The sequence below is a fragment of the Haemaphysalis longicornis genome, unplaced genomic scaffold, assembly GCF_048455015.1.
Source record: "Haemaphysalis longicornis isolate Haplotype H1 unplaced genomic scaffold, Haemaphysalis longicornis Haplotype H1 scaffold_7, whole genome shotgun sequence".
In the NCBI taxonomy this organism is placed as follows: domain Eukaryota; kingdom Metazoa; phylum Arthropoda; class Arachnida; order Ixodida; family Ixodidae; genus Haemaphysalis; species Haemaphysalis longicornis.
In genome coordinates this window covers 168311837-168328136 of record NW_027526422.1, presented here as the reverse complement: position 1 = coordinate 168328136, position 16300 = coordinate 168311837, and the positions used below count along the sequence as shown (strand labels likewise).

Sequence of the window (16300 nt, the reverse complement as noted above, 5' to 3'; positions counted from 1 at the left end):
GCACTGTCCTTGAAGCTAGGTGGTAACACTTGATAACTTTGCCATAACTGGCCACTTGGTCCTTGGTTCCGAACCACCGCACAGAACAGTAACTTTCAAGGCGCGGAGGGTAAATGCTTGCGCCACCGAATGGGACATCTCATTGTGGTTTGGTGAGGATGTACACTCGCTTAGGTGTGCCTTTGATATGGATGGTGCTGCTGTGATCTTGGGGCTTGAGCTTGCCGATGATGGCGGCTGCCAGTGCGCACGCTCGCTCCTTGACAAAGCTGCGCACGGCATTCCTCAAGTCGCTGAGCACAGCGCAACACTTGGGCCTCAGAAAAGACCAGGACGATGGCAACATCCCCGGCGTCTGTGGCGTCTGTGCACCGCACACTCGGTGCTGTTGCCTTGGTGCTGGTAGCCGCCGCAACGACCACTGCCGCAAAGCCTTCTCGCTTGTATTCCGATGCGTCTATGTACCGGGCATGCGGGTTTTGGGTGTGCTTGCTCGGTGAAGGCCGCTGCCCGCGCCTGCTGCTGTTCTTGGTTGTACTTGGGGTGCACGTTCTTCGGGATGGAGTCCGCACAGATGTGGGCCCACGCCTTTTCACTGATCTTGCATGGTTGCTGGAACACATATTTTTCTAACTTGTCAAACAAATGGTCAGCTCAGTATTGATCGAATGGTGGGTAAAAGCCATTTGAATGTTTGTTTTGTTTTTTGTCTGGGTGTGTGTTTACCAGAAATGGAAAATTGCTAATAAATGACGTTTGACTCTAGAGATCTGCTCCCACACAGACTTAAACTGCTCCAAAATTCACCTTTTTGGTGCTCCAAAGTTGCTCCAAAACTACCCTGTTTTTGCTCCAAAGCTGCTTTAAAACAGCATTACTCCTGCTGCCTGAGCTGACCCAAAAGGCTCTAGCCTGCTTCCACACTTGCTTGTGCAGACTTCTACATCAGGCAAAATGTGAAAAAGGGGGTAAGCAGGATGTTTGGATACAATCACAAAAAAAAAAAAGTGCACAAACTGGGCAGGATGAGAACACTAAAATGGCACAGCAAGCACTCTTGTGGTTTTTTTGTGTTCTCATCCCATCCAGTTTGTGCACTGCTGTTATTTGACATGTCTGTTCTTGACCTGGGCGTGAGCAGGGAGAGCCCTGTTGCTTCTTCCCTGTGTGCAGACTACGGCCACCTGCTGTCGTCCCTGGTGCGGCAGGAGGTGCGGGAGCTGCCGCGCTCTGTCTACACGAGGCCCAAGGCAGTGGCAACACCTGGGGGCCGGGACGCCAACTTCGGGCAGCAGCTGTGCTCCCTGTACGAGGGCAACCGCTTTCCCGCCATCCAGGGGAGCCTGGCAGGTGGGTGTTGCACCAACCACACCCGTCCGTTTCTTTGCACCTGGTGGGGGAAGTTGCACTAAAATTACAGCGTAATCTCTGCTGCTCGCAGAATAATTTTGTATTTTGGTATTTAGGCAAAGCTTCATATGTCTAGCTAAAAGGAAAATCCAGCAGTCCTGTGTACGCACAAAACTCCTTTGGCTCGACCTGATTCGCATGGGTGAAAAAAACATGTTGGAGAGGGGTTAAAAGTGAAGAGGGAGATGCATTGGCTGGGTTTATTGCTCTCGCTGCAGACAGCACACACAAAGTGAGCTACTGCGTGTAGCACAGATCAAACGACAACAAAGTGCAGGGGCGGCGGCGGTGCGGGCGAACCAGCGTCAATGTGGCAACACTGTCTGCACGTTCCTTCTAAATGGATTAGGCACGCATCATTCGTACTGGAGAGGAGCAGGCAGCTGTGGGTCAGCAATGCCACAAGCAGGAACAGAAATGAAAGGAAATACCACAAATCCGCAACGTATAATGAAAAAGACTTCAACTCTTTCGTTAACGGTGGAAAAATGACCGATTTTGAGTGCTTCCACAAAACATTTTTTTTTCTCTTAAGCTACTGGACACATTTAGCATTGCTATGCATGAAGTTGTAGCTTATAGATTGCAATTTCAAAAACATAGCAGCAGTTTTGTGAAGGGTACAATTATGTACAGTTTGCTGGTGAAATAAACTGAAAAAAAAAATGCACCAAACAAGTATACACACAATGTATATAGGCTATGGTACTGAGCCTAAAAATTATTTTAGGAATTTTAAGATATACAAGTTGTTTCTACGTTTCTAAGCTTTGATTCAATATATACATCAACGTGGTACATCAATTTTTGGATTTTTGCCGTTCTGCCAACAGCAGGACGGACAGCAGTAGTGGCGCAGCTGTCAAGGTTGTTAGACCTTGACAGCTGCGCCACTACGTGGAGCCACTCGAACGTAGGTTGGTCTCTCAAAAAAAGCATCCAAGCTGTATTTGGTAAAGCTATGGGTCCATATTATGTGTCCTTGCTGATCACTTGAAGGTTGACTTACTCCTAGGGCATAGGGGTCCAATGCAGCGACAGTTGACTGTAGCTTCTTACTGGCTTCACTGGGGGGCAGTAACTGATGCAATGCTGTGATTCAGTGGGTGCCCTCCTGACCTACGAGCCTGCTGCTGCTGCACAAGCTGGTGCCAAGGGGAAGCCAGGACCGAGTGTGCACGAGGGCTACCTGCACCTGCTGCCATCCCTGCTGCAGGTACTTTTGCTCTGCTTGGACAGCAACCGCGGAAGACTTGGTATTTGTAACATGTGGGTGAGAGTGAAGATGTCTGGAGGGATGTTGTATATTGGAGCAGGGTAACAGCCCTTCAGCCCAAGTATTGAAATCTTAAGAGGCTTAGATGACCATAAACATCGCGATCAAAGCTTCAAATCAGTTCTGATGCACAAAAAGGGAGTTGGGTGGAAAGTTAGGATCTGATGCGGCTTCATTGAAAGAGAAGTTATGTCAGTTGAAAGGGCCATAGAAAGGCCGTGGTTAAACTTGCAAATAGGAAGCAAACATCATCAATTGGGGAGCAGCAGACTGTCGTGGAGCTCATTCTTTTACAAAAATAAAAGAGTTGTGCAGACAATCTGATCTGGAGGTCACACAACAGGTGGACCACGTGAAGTGCTTATATTGATAGATTACGTAGGAAGAATTTTCAGTGCACTTGGCCTGTAAGAGCACAGTCACCCTCCTTTTTGCCAGCATTCTGTCCCCTGATCAATCCACCCTGCCCGACAGGACGTTCCCCTAGACGGAGCGGACTGGGTGCGGTGCCTGGCCGTGGCCCCCGCGTGGGGCAGCTGGGTGCGGAGGGCCTTCCGAGCCGCAGACGAGGCCCGCCGCAGAGAGCTCCGGGGGGACCCACAGGCACTGGCCACCTCCTGGCTCTGGTAAGGAGCACGGCAGCGAAAGCAGCTCTGCTTGGCAAAGCTCACTCGAGGGCTGTTTCATTGACAAAGATGTCAACAGAGCCTAACTGTATCACTGCAACAAGTGTCTAGAAATTGTAATCTTGAAGAGGTTGAAAAAAAAAAGTGCTTAGGCCTCTTTGTTCAGTTTCTTTTTTCCCAAAAGAAGAAACTGCAGAAGTAATTTCATTTGCTAATGCAAGCTTTTGTTTAAGTATTACTTATTGCATTGTATTGGGATACAGCGTCATGCAATGAAATGGTCGAGTGGCACCAAAGCTCGAGAGTAGTAGGGTGCATTTAAGAGGCTAATCAGTAATGTTGACTCGTGAATAAGTGTTTTCTGGCAGGGGCAGCTGCCAAACAACAATCATGCAGGGAGAACACGAGCAGCTTAGCTAATCTCAAGATGCTTGTTTTCCCTGTGGTTGAATAACTATTTTTGTCATGATTCTAGTTACCTCATTCTAACAAGTTTTGCTCTCTTTATCTTTTCTTGCATTTTGTAGGGCCAGGGATGCTTTGACAGAGGCCATCAGGGAAAACTGCACGTAAGTTGAACCAAAGGGAGAATCTTTTATCTCCCTGTATTTGTTTATAGACATTTGTGGGGGGTACATTGTTCTTAGAATTCAGAAATTTGGCCAAAAGTATAGTTTTAAAATCACCATTTTAAAAAAGTAGAGCTATTTTTCTTTGAACCAGCCAAATATCCATGCCCAGGAGTATGTATTTGAGCCATCATATCGATATATGGCACCGATGACAACTAAAACCAGCCAAGATTTGATGTACAAAAGCATTTTTCTAACCTATCCCCCTCTGGTTCTACATGTGCTATGGCGTTGGTCTCATCCAAAAGTGTCTTTTTGTTTTCAATTCCTCGCTCGGTTTTATACATTCGTTGCGAGTGAAACTGGGGTAAAAAAATGAAGGAAACTCACACTAATGCATACGACTTGGGGGGAGCGAAGCTGTACGCAACAGTAGCATGTTTCCTCTTTTTCACCTCACGGTGTTGTTGAGCCTCGCCGCTGTACATGCGACAACAGCTGGATCTTCCTCTTCCTCCGTCGCACACGGTTCTGCACCTCATGTGGCCTCGTGGCCGTCCTTCGTGGCGAGCGCGTATTGATGCGGCAGCGGCCTCCTCACCCTCCTTCGCCACGTCTTGCGCACGAGTCTTGCATGTGCACGTCTCCGTTCCCTCCTCGCCTATCTCTCCCTGGTATCCAGCACTGCTCCGTGCCGGGCGCTTGCATAAAGGGGCGTGGTGTGACCTCTAGCGCTCAAGGGCAAAACTGGTCACCCCGCAAAGACCGCTTGAGGTAGCGTAGTGTAGCTTGTGCTATAAAAAAAACTGGTGAAGCTTACAATAAGTCACACAAGGCTTGAACCATAGCGAAGCTGTAGGATATATTTACAATAGAATCTCGGTGATACGAATCTCGCGGGACCGTGAAAAATATTCGTATCATCTGAAATTCGTATGAACCCACACAGACCAAAAAATTGAGCACAAAAAAAAAGTTTTAGTTTATTTCTTTTCTTACTTTCGTGGAAAGAAATCCGTGATGTTTTTATGCTTTTTTTAACCTCCATGTCGCCGAGCAGTCCTTTCTGAACTTTCGTCTCCTCACTCGTGGTGCCCAAGCTCACTACACGCTACAACAGTCTATGTGTAAACCGCATGGCACGTTTTTGCATGCGATTCGTGGGCATCGGCGTTGCGCGTGCGATTTTTTTGTTGGGTTGAGTTTTCGCCGCATATTCGCTCCATGCATTCTGGCCTGTACTCGTTCACGCACCGATGCACCGACTGGCCGCATCAACAGTGTATCATCTCGCTCCGATTGTTCTTGCGTCTAGTGCAGCCCGTACTCGCGTCCTGCATTCTCGTACAGTTGACCGAGAGCCTGCAGCCGGCATTGCAATTACGAAATCAGCCGTTGCGCAGCTGCCGCATACTTGCGTTGAGCATCCCTGGCTCTCTTCGCATTTGCTCCTTTGTCTCGGCAACCGAGAGCTTAAATACTGCACGTGTGTGGGGTTCAAAATTAGGAAATTGGGGTAGGTAAATTTATGTTGCAGTTGGCCTTTAATAATGAAAACAAGTGCAGGCAGGCGTTGTTGGGGAAGTCCTCGAGATCAGCCAAAGGAGAAGATGCAGACGACATTTGTGTGGTTAAAAGTGAGGCCATGAAAGCGTCATCATCAATCTTTTTTCTTTGGGTCATTCCCTTCTCCTCTCCTTAACTTTGATTAAGAGCCTTGGCCAGTCACTCTTGATGGGCCTATGCTTAGGCGTAGCACGGGTGGACCTAACATTAGGCGTAATGGTGCGCCAAGCGTTCCGGCGACAGACAGCTTGGCTGCAGGCCCGTACGTGCAGATCTTGCACAAGCAATGTCCGGCAGCGCTGACAGGAGAATGTCAAGCTGGGAGTACCAGTTGACATTGTCAGACCACAAAAAATGAAGGAAGCTCACTCTAATGCGTAAGACTTGAAGGTAGCGCAGCCGTACGCAACCTTCACAACCATCACGATGATTTAAGTCCATTATTGCAGTGAACGCTGGAGTCTATCTCATTCCGAGCAAGTGTTGCCACGATTACTGCGAACGCCAGATTTTTTTTTTTTGCCAGTCTTGGCCAATGTCCCTAAGTGGGTATGCTTGGCTTGACAAACGTGCGCCAGGGATGATGGGCAGTCGCCACAAGGCACGCACTCATGTGCGCGTGCTTGGCATTTTCTTGGCATTTTTAACTGCGGACACGAAACAACGATTTGTTCGCTGCTAAAAGAGTAATGTGAGGTCTAACACCCAGTACATAGCTGGCAGTTGCTGCTGTTGACGTCTGCTTCCACTTAAGTGCAGTGGTGTCAGTCCCAGGATTGGTAGGCACGCGCAGCGAAGTCTTGGAATGCTAGCCTTGTATTGCTTTCATATTAAAGTAAGTAAAGGGAGGTGGCAGTGAAGGCAAATTAGCTGCCGGTGGAAGGGGAAGGGAAATGAGTAACAGTACTAATGGACCTCTCCCGGGGTACGTCACACGGCGGCCGTGACGTCACGGCGAGCGCACGTGCTGGGTGTGGCCGGGAGGGTGGTTGGCAAAATATTCGGACCGGCACGCAGCGCGTATGCACTGAGGCTGCATTACACGTGCACAAACAGGGGGGTTTTGTTTATGTATTGGCTTTTCTGATGCCAGTGGGCTGCTGTGCTCTCGGCTACGCAAATCGTGCGAGCAAAATCAGCGACATCAGACTTTTCCAACTCCCCAAAGAGGGAAATTCGACGTGTATTGTGGATGCACGCAATGAGCCGAATAGGCTGGCAGCCAAAGCAGCAACATGGTCTGCTCTTACTCATAGCAACATTTGTCTGCTGTTCTTCAAAGCGCAGTCATACCATCTACATTAGCAGTCCGCACTGATTAGTGCCATGAACTGTTTGTGAACCATCAGCTATCACGCAGCACCAGCAGAAATTTGGTCTAGTGAAATAGTGCAAGGGAGGGGGGGGGGGGGATTTTCTTGCTGTGAAATATTGTCATGTTTTCACCAGGTGGAGTACTGTATTGAAAAGACAGTGAATGCGTAACCTGCTTAGGCGACGCCAAATAAATGTTTCATTGAGCGATCCGCGATAGCCGCCTGCCAGCGTCAGATCGACCACGATCTGACGCTGTTGGCCGTATGGGGGGATCTGTTCAAGACGAACGAAATTCATTGCTTGTAAGTGCAATAAATTTTTACCTTGATCAATTGTATTACGCCTTGAGGATGCGGCAAAACAGAGATGCTTGCCGTGCTCACATGTACGGTATAGCATCAAGCCTTACCGCGAGATGGGCTGCTAACGCATCTTGAATAAACTCGAAAAATCTGTTTGCCCTAAGCGAACAGACCCAGTGAATGTATTCCTTTGTTGCGGCCTCCCAACGCTGGCGTATGCAGCGGGCGTACAAGGACACTAACTTTAACTATCATGACAAATGACTACCGATAATTATTTCAGTGCCACTGTCGCAAGCTACAGTCGAATCCCGCTACAACGAAATTGACCGGACGCGCGAAAAATTTCGTTGAAGCGAAAATTCGTTGAGGCGAAATCCGCCCCAACACACCACGGAAAGGCCCGAAAAATAGCCCCGTATGTTTCCGCATCATTGGCAGCAAAAAAACAATGTTTAGAAAAAGGAGTGACGCGCAATAACATCACGTTTATTCAGATAACAAACATACCAATGGTTATCTGTGTTCACTGCATGCAAAGAACGCGTTAACGGAGGGGGGTGAAGAAATGCAGGCGGAAAACGTATTGCTGCACAACAAGGCGTGCCCACCGAGCTGATTACTTTCAGATAGCTGCTAGGCCGTCGGAAGCCCCCCTCGCTTGTGGCAGGAGCAGTGGCGTTATCTTATCCTCTGATGGCACGGCAGCTACTGACCTTGGCAGGCAAGATGCGCGCGCTTGCATTAAACACGACCGCGCGCTCGCGACTAAGATAGGATGACTTGGCTTCAAGACCAAACACGCGAACATGATTTTTGCTCTTGGCTATGAAGAATGGTAGAAGGAAAACGGCAAGGACAGCTGCTCACGAGCCACAACGCATACATGACGGCGCCGTGCCAGCAGCGGAGCACATTCGTGCGATTTCAATTGGATGCAGATTGGCTGCAGCTCCGGCTTGGCGAACCGGGCCTGTGCCTGATGTAATGACGGCCAGCCACATCGTTATCACCATCAAACAATGGCGTCCGCCTATGACCTTTTTTTGTGTTTCGTTTTGGGTGGCGGTGTGGGCGCCTATTCTAGCCACTGTATTTTCGGTGAAACTAAGCGTCCTGAATGTTTTAAAAGTTACAGATAGCTGGCGCTATGCTTATTTTATTGTAAAATAATTGTTCAAACCCAGCCCAATTCATCGAAAATTTCGTTGAAGCGAAAGCAAGCCAGACAAATGGTTCGTTGTGCCGAGGACTTTGTTGCATTGACTTCTATGGCTAGCTGACGGGGAATTGGAAATATTTCGTTGAAGCGGAAATTTCGTTGAAGCGGACTTCATTGTAGCGGGATTAGACTGTATACGCACTAACGATATGTGGCTGCTATGTTACTCTCACAAGGACAATGAACCGTTTCGCAATTTCACCGGGGAAAAGGTAACAAAACAATCGGTCAATTACGTCGAGCACGACATCATTGTGATATTTTTATTGGAATAATTTTCGGCTTTTCCTGTTTATACTTTTGTTTCGTTGCTGCTTATTTTACTTTTTGATCCTTTCATGCTTTGCCTTCCGTTTTCCCCTCGACATGAAATCCTGCGTACGCCACTGACTCCGGGCAATAAAAAGAGACCAAGAACAGGGAGCGTATACGCTGCCTGAGGCACCACACTCAGTTTAAGCGGACCTCGAAAGCAACAATGAATGTGCTTTCCTTGGTACGTGCCCGAACACAAAGTCTTAAGGGGGGACGCGGCTTTCAACTTCGGAAAAATGACCAAAATATCGTTTTTTTGAAACCCGCGTATTCGGCTTCTATGTTTCCTATTCTGTGCGTCTGCAAAGTTTTTACGCAGAAAAGCGTCGCAAAGTGGTATAAAAAAATACTTTTGTCAGGCGCGGTGACAAACTATCAGCGCAAAAGGGCGAAAAAGCGGCAATTTTCGGAGCGCTCTATCTCCGCAACGGTGCCACCGGGCGCGGCCATTTTGATATGGTTAGATCGGCCGAGCGATCGTTTTTCCGGTTCCGCTCGTCTCTTTTATCTTCGTTTATTCACAAACGCACAAACGGCAGAAAAGAAACGACGCACAAACGAAGCTAGAAATAGATGCTGAAGCGCTATTGGTCCTCCGGTCGGGGCGCAGAACGACGACCCTCATGATTGGATGTCGCGGGCGCAATGCAAGATGGCGGCCGCCTGAGCTGCGTAGCGAGCGGATTGAGTTCATTTTCGCCGCTTCGCTCGGCCGAGTTTCTGTTCAATCTGTGGTATTCAACACGGACGTTATCGCGATGGGAATGCCAGAGATAACTAGCCAGATTACGGGAAGTTGTGTGGCTCGAAAGGCGGAGGTCATCGAACGCTTCGTGGTGCGCGTGACTCTACTGACTCTACCGTCGCCAGACCCCGGAGGGTGACGCGGTGTGCGCGCTTGCGATAGCGGTTCGTGAAGTGAACTTTTAGTCGGATTTGCGATGTTTACACGCTTAGTTATTGCTGTGTTTTGACTGTGGGCTCGCTAGCCTTGAGAAAGAAACGGTCGACGCGTCAAACGCTGCGGCGCGCACGGCATAGCCGACGCGCATTGGAGCATCACATGACTGGGCAACCGGTTACGATTGAACGCCAGTAGTTGTAATTAATGCCTGCCACGTTAGTTTTAATCTTAAAAGCGACCTGACCAGCCATATCAGGTATAATCAAAGCTCGATATGTCGCGGTAAGCGTGCGCTGCGATGCGCGCGAGCCATATCGCGCGAGCCATATCGCCTTTCTTGTGCAATGTTTCCCGTGCACTTGTAATTTTCATGCAAACAGGTTTGAGTTAGTAATATAGGAATAAAATATGCTCTCTGCGTTAAAAATGTACGTTACTGTGGCAGCATTTAACAGAGATTTTTTTAGGGAAATTATTGATACCATTGCTCAGGGCATACTGGCTGTGCTGCGAGAAATATTGGATGCCTTGAATGTCAAAAGTAGTAAAAAAAATATGCTCTTGCATTGAAGTTGGGAGTTATGCAGAATACTCTACCAAGCTTCAAAGTAGCTCATTTTCAACCTTGTGGTATGCAAACTTTTGGCAATGAACACCTGCACTATGAGTACTAAGTTGCTGTGCCAGGCAAGATAAAACATAAAAAAAAAGCCAAAAATGTTCAAATTTAAGTTAAAAAATGCTTAACTTGTTGCCATGGTGACAACACTGCAAAAGGAGGTTGTCCAGTGCGATACAGCCAACCAACTAACCTACTTTGCATTGAAAGCCCATTGAAACCCATCTCCCCTCCGTTTGGTTTGCAAAGGGGGGTATGTACTCTTCACGGAGGAGCTGAAAATGATGTTTTCTGGAAAGAGAAAGGCTGAAAAGGCACTCCAATTTCAAGGCAAGGCCTTCCAGAAGCCCCATGTTCAAAAGGACATGAAAGGCTACAACCGTGACGACTTTTGATATGTGAAACCTATGTTGCAACTTCGGAAGCCGTTTTCTCAAAACAGTTTTTTTTGCCACCTGTGTCGCTTGTCCCAGGGATTTCTTCGTGACTGCTGGGTCTATTTTGATTCCGTTTCTTGCATTACATTCCTTGATGAACTGTTCAGGTCGTGACACTTTTAGTTTTCCAGATTTGTTTTTTGTGATTTTTTTATTCAAATAATCGTTCACAGTTGACATGCCTGTTGCACATTAACCTCTAAAAAAATGAAAAGTAAAAAACATTGTGTTGTAAAAAAAAAATTCTAAAACTGTCACGACCTCGTCCATTCATTAGGGAATGCAAAGCACTTCGAACAAGTTTTCTATCGTGTTTTATAAGCCGCTCAAGCTCGGTACAAGCGGAACAGAAAGAAAATTTCATACATAAAAAAGTTATCAAAATATTAACTTCAAATTTTTATGGTGTTATCACAGAAGCATTTCCAGTTGCTGTGCCAATTTTCATCAAAATCCACAAAGAAATAAAAAAGTTGATTTTGAAAGCCACGTCCCCCCTTAAAAACATTCTTGGAATGCGTCGCAACAGCACCAACCTTCAGAATGCCCCGTTTAGGCTGTTCTGTCATGCACTCATTATCCGAAAGCGTCACCCGTCTGTTGACCGTACAGTACACGAAAGTGTTGCTGAGGTTGTAGATACGGAAAGCTACATGGAGGTGCGAGGGCCGCAGCTAGGATAGCTAGACCACCACCTACAATGTAGGAGGCCAGTGACGGCCCGAACCAACGTTCCTTTCGGGTGCCGCGCGGCCAGGCCGGTTTGTCGGCGCAGGCACATTCTGCCAACCACCGCCGCACTTCGCAGCCGCCAGCAGGCGCCACCCGTCGCGCACGTGACGTCACGGTGTTTACATACAGGGAATGGTCCATTCGCGAAGAAAGGAAAGAAATGAACAATGGAACAACTTGGCTTGAAGGTCAGTGTGGAAGGCACTGGTAGCAGTTATCAAAAAACAAGCCAGGAAAGAAGCGAACAGGGGGCAATGTGGTGGATAAAGCGGTGATGAAAGAAGGCATCGTTGAAGATAGAGAAACACGAAATGAGGGGCCAAGGAAGACAGGACGAGGTGTGGGAGAAAAAAATAACGTTCAAGATGAGGTGTAAAGCTAGTGTGGAAGGTAGGAGAGATGATGGTTTCACTCTGCTCCATTATTGGTAATCCCAGTTTTGCTCGAACTGTCCTATGAAGCAAACCATGTGCAGTTGTGCTGGACAATCGGGGAATTTAATCCGTTGTTTTTGTGGAAGGTTTGTGGGACTATGTTTATCCTTTGTAAGTTTTGGGCCATTGCACAACCAAGAGACGCACAATTGCATTTCCGCTGTATTGGCTAGAATATGCGTTTGTGTTGGCCGTGCCCTTTTTGTCATGCTTGATTGGGCTAATACTGTATTTACTCGCATAACGATCATACTTTTCTTCTTGAAAAAATTTATTCAAATTTGGGGGTGCGACCGTTGCACATGGTGAAATTACGAAGGAAGATTTGAAGGTACAGAAAAGGGAATATAAATGCACTGCATCTGGGAATTCATAAGACTGGTACCGCAAATGGGAAACAAATTTTGAAGAATGCCAATTTGTGTGATAAACATACGCATTCATTAGGTACAAGAATTGCACTGTGCCTGTCTACTTCATAGCGAACGCAAGCTCACTCAGGATCCAGATCCAAATGCTGACAGTTTCCATGCTCCCAGATCAAGTTGTCCTTGATAGCCTTGAGCAAGTTTGATATCCCCATCGTCTTGAAACTTTTGATGACCCTTCACGCAGTTCACCATTGCCTCTTCAACGAGCAGAAACTTGCTGGTCTTTGGCAATAAAAAAAGCTAGGCGTGTGTTATTGCAACCTTCAACTTGTGCTCAAACCTCTATTATCAGAGGCGAATTCCCAAGTGCTCGTTGGTCACTCTGTTCCATGCTTTACATACAGTTTAGTCGATCGTCTTCAGCTTGAATGTAGCCGTATAACTCACATACCGTCCCATTGCTAAATGAAAATGGACTGACAAAGCCAGCACCATCGCCGGCGAGTAAGTCGTCGTTGCAGTTTCTGTAATCGATGTGGTCGCCACTCTCAATTGGCCACATCCCCAACATCCAAGTGACTCCATTCACAGCATAGCTTATGTATCATTCAAAAAATGGCCCTCGTGTGTCACCAGGCAGTCGAAACGAGCAGGCAACTTATGTGTTACCGCATTCACAATGGCAAGTTCGGGTTGTGATTACTATGTATGGAGGGAAAAAAATCAATTTTTTGCCTACAAGAGTAGGGGGGGGGGGGGGGGGGGGGGATCATAATGCAAGTAAATATGGTTAAGAATATGACACATTGGTGCCAACTTCGAACTACCAGTATTCATAAGTCAGAGAGAGATAATAAACTTTATATAAATCAGGGGCAAGATTTCCACAGCAGACTGCAACACTGGCCAAGTATCATTTTTAAGACAATGTGTGTCCCCTGTGCGGCCTCCTTTTCCTCTCCACTTGTGCAGTGGCCGTGCCTCCCAGCAGGGCAATGCACTGCTGGCCCTGTGCTCGCTGCTCGAGGCCACTGGCGAGCACGTCCAGGGCCAGGACCCGACAGCAGCGGCAGCACAGGCCGCCCACCTGTCCTCGTCAGGGCACGCTCAGTGGGCGAGCGCCCTGCTCGACCTCGTCCTCGACAGCTGCCTCACCTCGCCCAGGGGGGAGAGGGGCGGCTACGAGGCGTCCTTCGAGAGGGCGGGTCCCTTCAACTGGCTGCTCAAGGTGCTGGCCAGTGACTCGTTTATTATTTTATTTACGATGTTCTGCAGTCATGAAGGACCATGCAGGTGGGAATGTTAGTGTTGTTCATGGAGCAGAAACAAGACAGGAGGGGAAACGGCGCTTCCTAGGGCGGCCAGATAATGTCACAAGTGCTTGGGTTAGGTTAAGCTAGCAGCATCTTTCGCAGGAGAAGCAACTGTGCAGTTGCTGTGGTCAGCATTTTACTGCGCAGCCCCGGAATGAATTTCACCTGCTATCGTTTCGTCCGTCTGGTGCCACTACGCTTTTTTTTTTTGGCCGTAGCAGCTACGAAGCTTTGTAGCCTGTGTTGGTTTTCGTTGTGACATTATTTGGTCGCTTGGTCGTGCAAGCTGCATTGGGCCGTTTTGCCTCCTATATATATTCTTGCTCCATTATGCAGCTGCATCATGGCAAGAATGAGTGCGTGGCACGAATGAGGCTGTATGGCGTGCAATTATACAAAGTGGATCAAGAAAGAAAACACAGCAAAGGGCATTGGTTCTAACTTCTTCACATCACACAAGCAGATTTCTTTACATCGCATGCTTTTCCCCAATCTTCTGCTGGCTGTAAATGCGAAGTCAGTCACTGACGAGGTGCTTCTGCATCACGTGGGGCAAATTGGTGCCTCTAATACAGCGGAACACCCCGCTGATGCGTCCCCCAGTATTACAATGACCCGCTTCTTACGATGGGTCACCGCGGTCCGGGCAAACTCCCCATAAAAACAGTGCATTAAAAACCCTGATAATATGACGCTCGGGTGCTTACGGTCCATTGCATACGACATGCCCTGGTGCGGGTAAACCGACGTTTTTCCCATGTCTTACACCGCTTTGCCACCTCGTCCGACGTCCTTTATTCTGAACCTTCGTTTGACGCTGCTTCATGTATGAAGGCCCGCATGCAGGCGAGCCCACCTGCTGAAGAGACGCAAGCAAGCAGGTGGGTACTGGCGGACGGGAGTTCACCTTTGACAGCCCCACGCAGCAGCAAAACACTAACACACCAACCACAAAAAGTCGAAGTCCAGACAAGTGGCTCGCAGGACCGCAAATTTTAAATTACCGAGCCGATTAATGTGAAAGCACATACTACACATCCCAACACCTGCTTTCCTGGCCCACTTGATTCAAGTTTCTTCCTTTCACAACGCTCTCTCTCTCCCTGTCTCTCTGCTCTCCGCTTATCGGTGTCTTTCAAAGCCACGGTGTCACGTTGCTGCTTTCTTTGCCCCCTTTTTTCCACCGCCACCTTGCGCTGTCATTCGTTTTCCTTGGCCTTATCAGTTTCGCACTCGCCTTTATCCCTCTCAATTCGCTCAACCAAGTCGGACTTATCTCGTGCGCATGACGCACAGGGGCTACAAAATAGGCGTTTTATTTTTAAAAGCCTTAGATTTCAGTTAGGAGTTCGCAAATTATGCGAAAATGTGCTACATATACAGTGAAATCTCGATATAACGAACTTCAGGGGACCACGGGAAATTGCTCGTTATTCTGAAAGGTCGTTGTAGCGAAAATCGCTAAATGTAAGACAACAAATAAAATTTAAATGCCTAAAATGACCTACCTGTAGAGCTGTGCATCCTTGAAATCATTTTTCAGGAAAAATGCGCAAGTGATCATGAAACAATGTACGTTTGTTTAAAGTAGTTGGCAATTTTCTTCTGGTGCGTGCAGCACGAGCTTCCTAGCAGGAAGGACTCCAACTCTTCCATATTCCTGTGGACTGACTCCGTGGCCGCACGGTTTTCCCCGGAAATGTGCGATTTTAGTATGCTGTCCAGCACATCCGCAGTCGTCACGTGCTGGTTGCAGTCTTCAAGTGCTGCCGCGGCACCCTCAGAGGCATCGTCGTTCATGCCATCCTCGCTGCCTTCTTCATCCTGAACGCTCATGCTCTGAAGATTGTCCTGTGTGGTCAGCTCCGCTGATGTCCGTGAAGATCCAGCGAGCAACCCGAGCAGCAGCGGAACATAGAAAAACTCGAGGTGGTGCGCGAATAGCGCGGCCGCGGCTTTCTGGGCGAAGGAGGCCACCCATGCTTCATTTTTTCCCCGTCTCCTCACCTTATTTTGTCTCTCTCTCGCATCGGCTCGTGCATTCTGCGAGCAAGTTGCAAGATGTCTTCTCTGTAAGATGTATGTCCTCTTCATCATACGGCTCCGGTTTCCGCGATTGTTTAACGGAAATACAAGAATCTCCGGCCTTGAAAATATGAGTTCGTAGTACTGAGGCGTTGTTAACATGACACAGAACTAAATAAAACGATCGTTATTTTGAAAAGTTCGCTATTCTGAAATACGTAGTAGTGAAATAATTTTACATTAAAACTATAAGCAGTCGGCGTGGGATTTCTTAAATGCTCGTTAATCTGAAAAGATCATTAATGTGGTGTTCGTTGTACCGAGATTTGACTGTAGTAGCTTAAATTAGCCCACCTGTTGCGTGAGGCCGTCTACTAGGCTGGCATTTACTCGTACCCCAATCATACGACACCTGGGTCATGAGACATTTCGCACAGTCCCTTGAAAGTCCGGTTATCGGGGTTGCATTATAATGTTAAACTGCCAGATTGGTTCCAGAGAACCATCCAGAATTGGGCTTATTTAATAGAGCTTGGGCTACATTGCATGTCACAGTGTAGCCGAAATTGTGCAGGCACCACGTGTGCTAACTTTTTTTATATCTGACAAATTGTTTCGCGCAACTCAATGAATTTTTTTTTCCAGTAGGTGTTTTTGAATGATTACCTAAAAAATTTATATTCCAAATTTTTTATACTATCGGCTGTTTGTTATACACTTGCTTTTTGTAATTTTCTTCGTCTGGGCAAAAAATTTTGACTTTGATAAGTTTTTGCCATCATTATTTGTGAAAAACACTTTCAAGAACTGGTGGTGTTAGAAAGGGTGCTAAATCATCTGAATTTTATGTCACTGCAAT

The 16300-nt window shown here is 47.5% G+C and overlaps 1 protein-coding gene across 2 annotated transcripts in view; it reads left to right on the top strand.

The window, feature by feature from the left end:
* The window catches only part of LOC144147216 (focadhesin), a 263925-nt gene that overhangs the window by 181081 nt on the left and 66544 nt on the right, over window positions 1-16300 (top strand). For both annotated transcript variants that reach the window (XM_077679299.1, XM_077679298.1), the window contains exons 17-21: window positions 1174-1350; window positions 2514-2626; window positions 3161-3312; window positions 3840-3881; window positions 13076-13331. In XM_077679299.1, the coding sequence (XP_077535425.1) occupies window positions 1174-1350; window positions 2514-2626; window positions 3161-3312; window positions 3840-3881; window positions 13076-13331 (740 nt within the window). The remainder of the gene's footprint in view (window positions 1-1173; window positions 1351-2513; window positions 2627-3160; window positions 3313-3839; window positions 3882-13075; window positions 13332-16300) is intronic.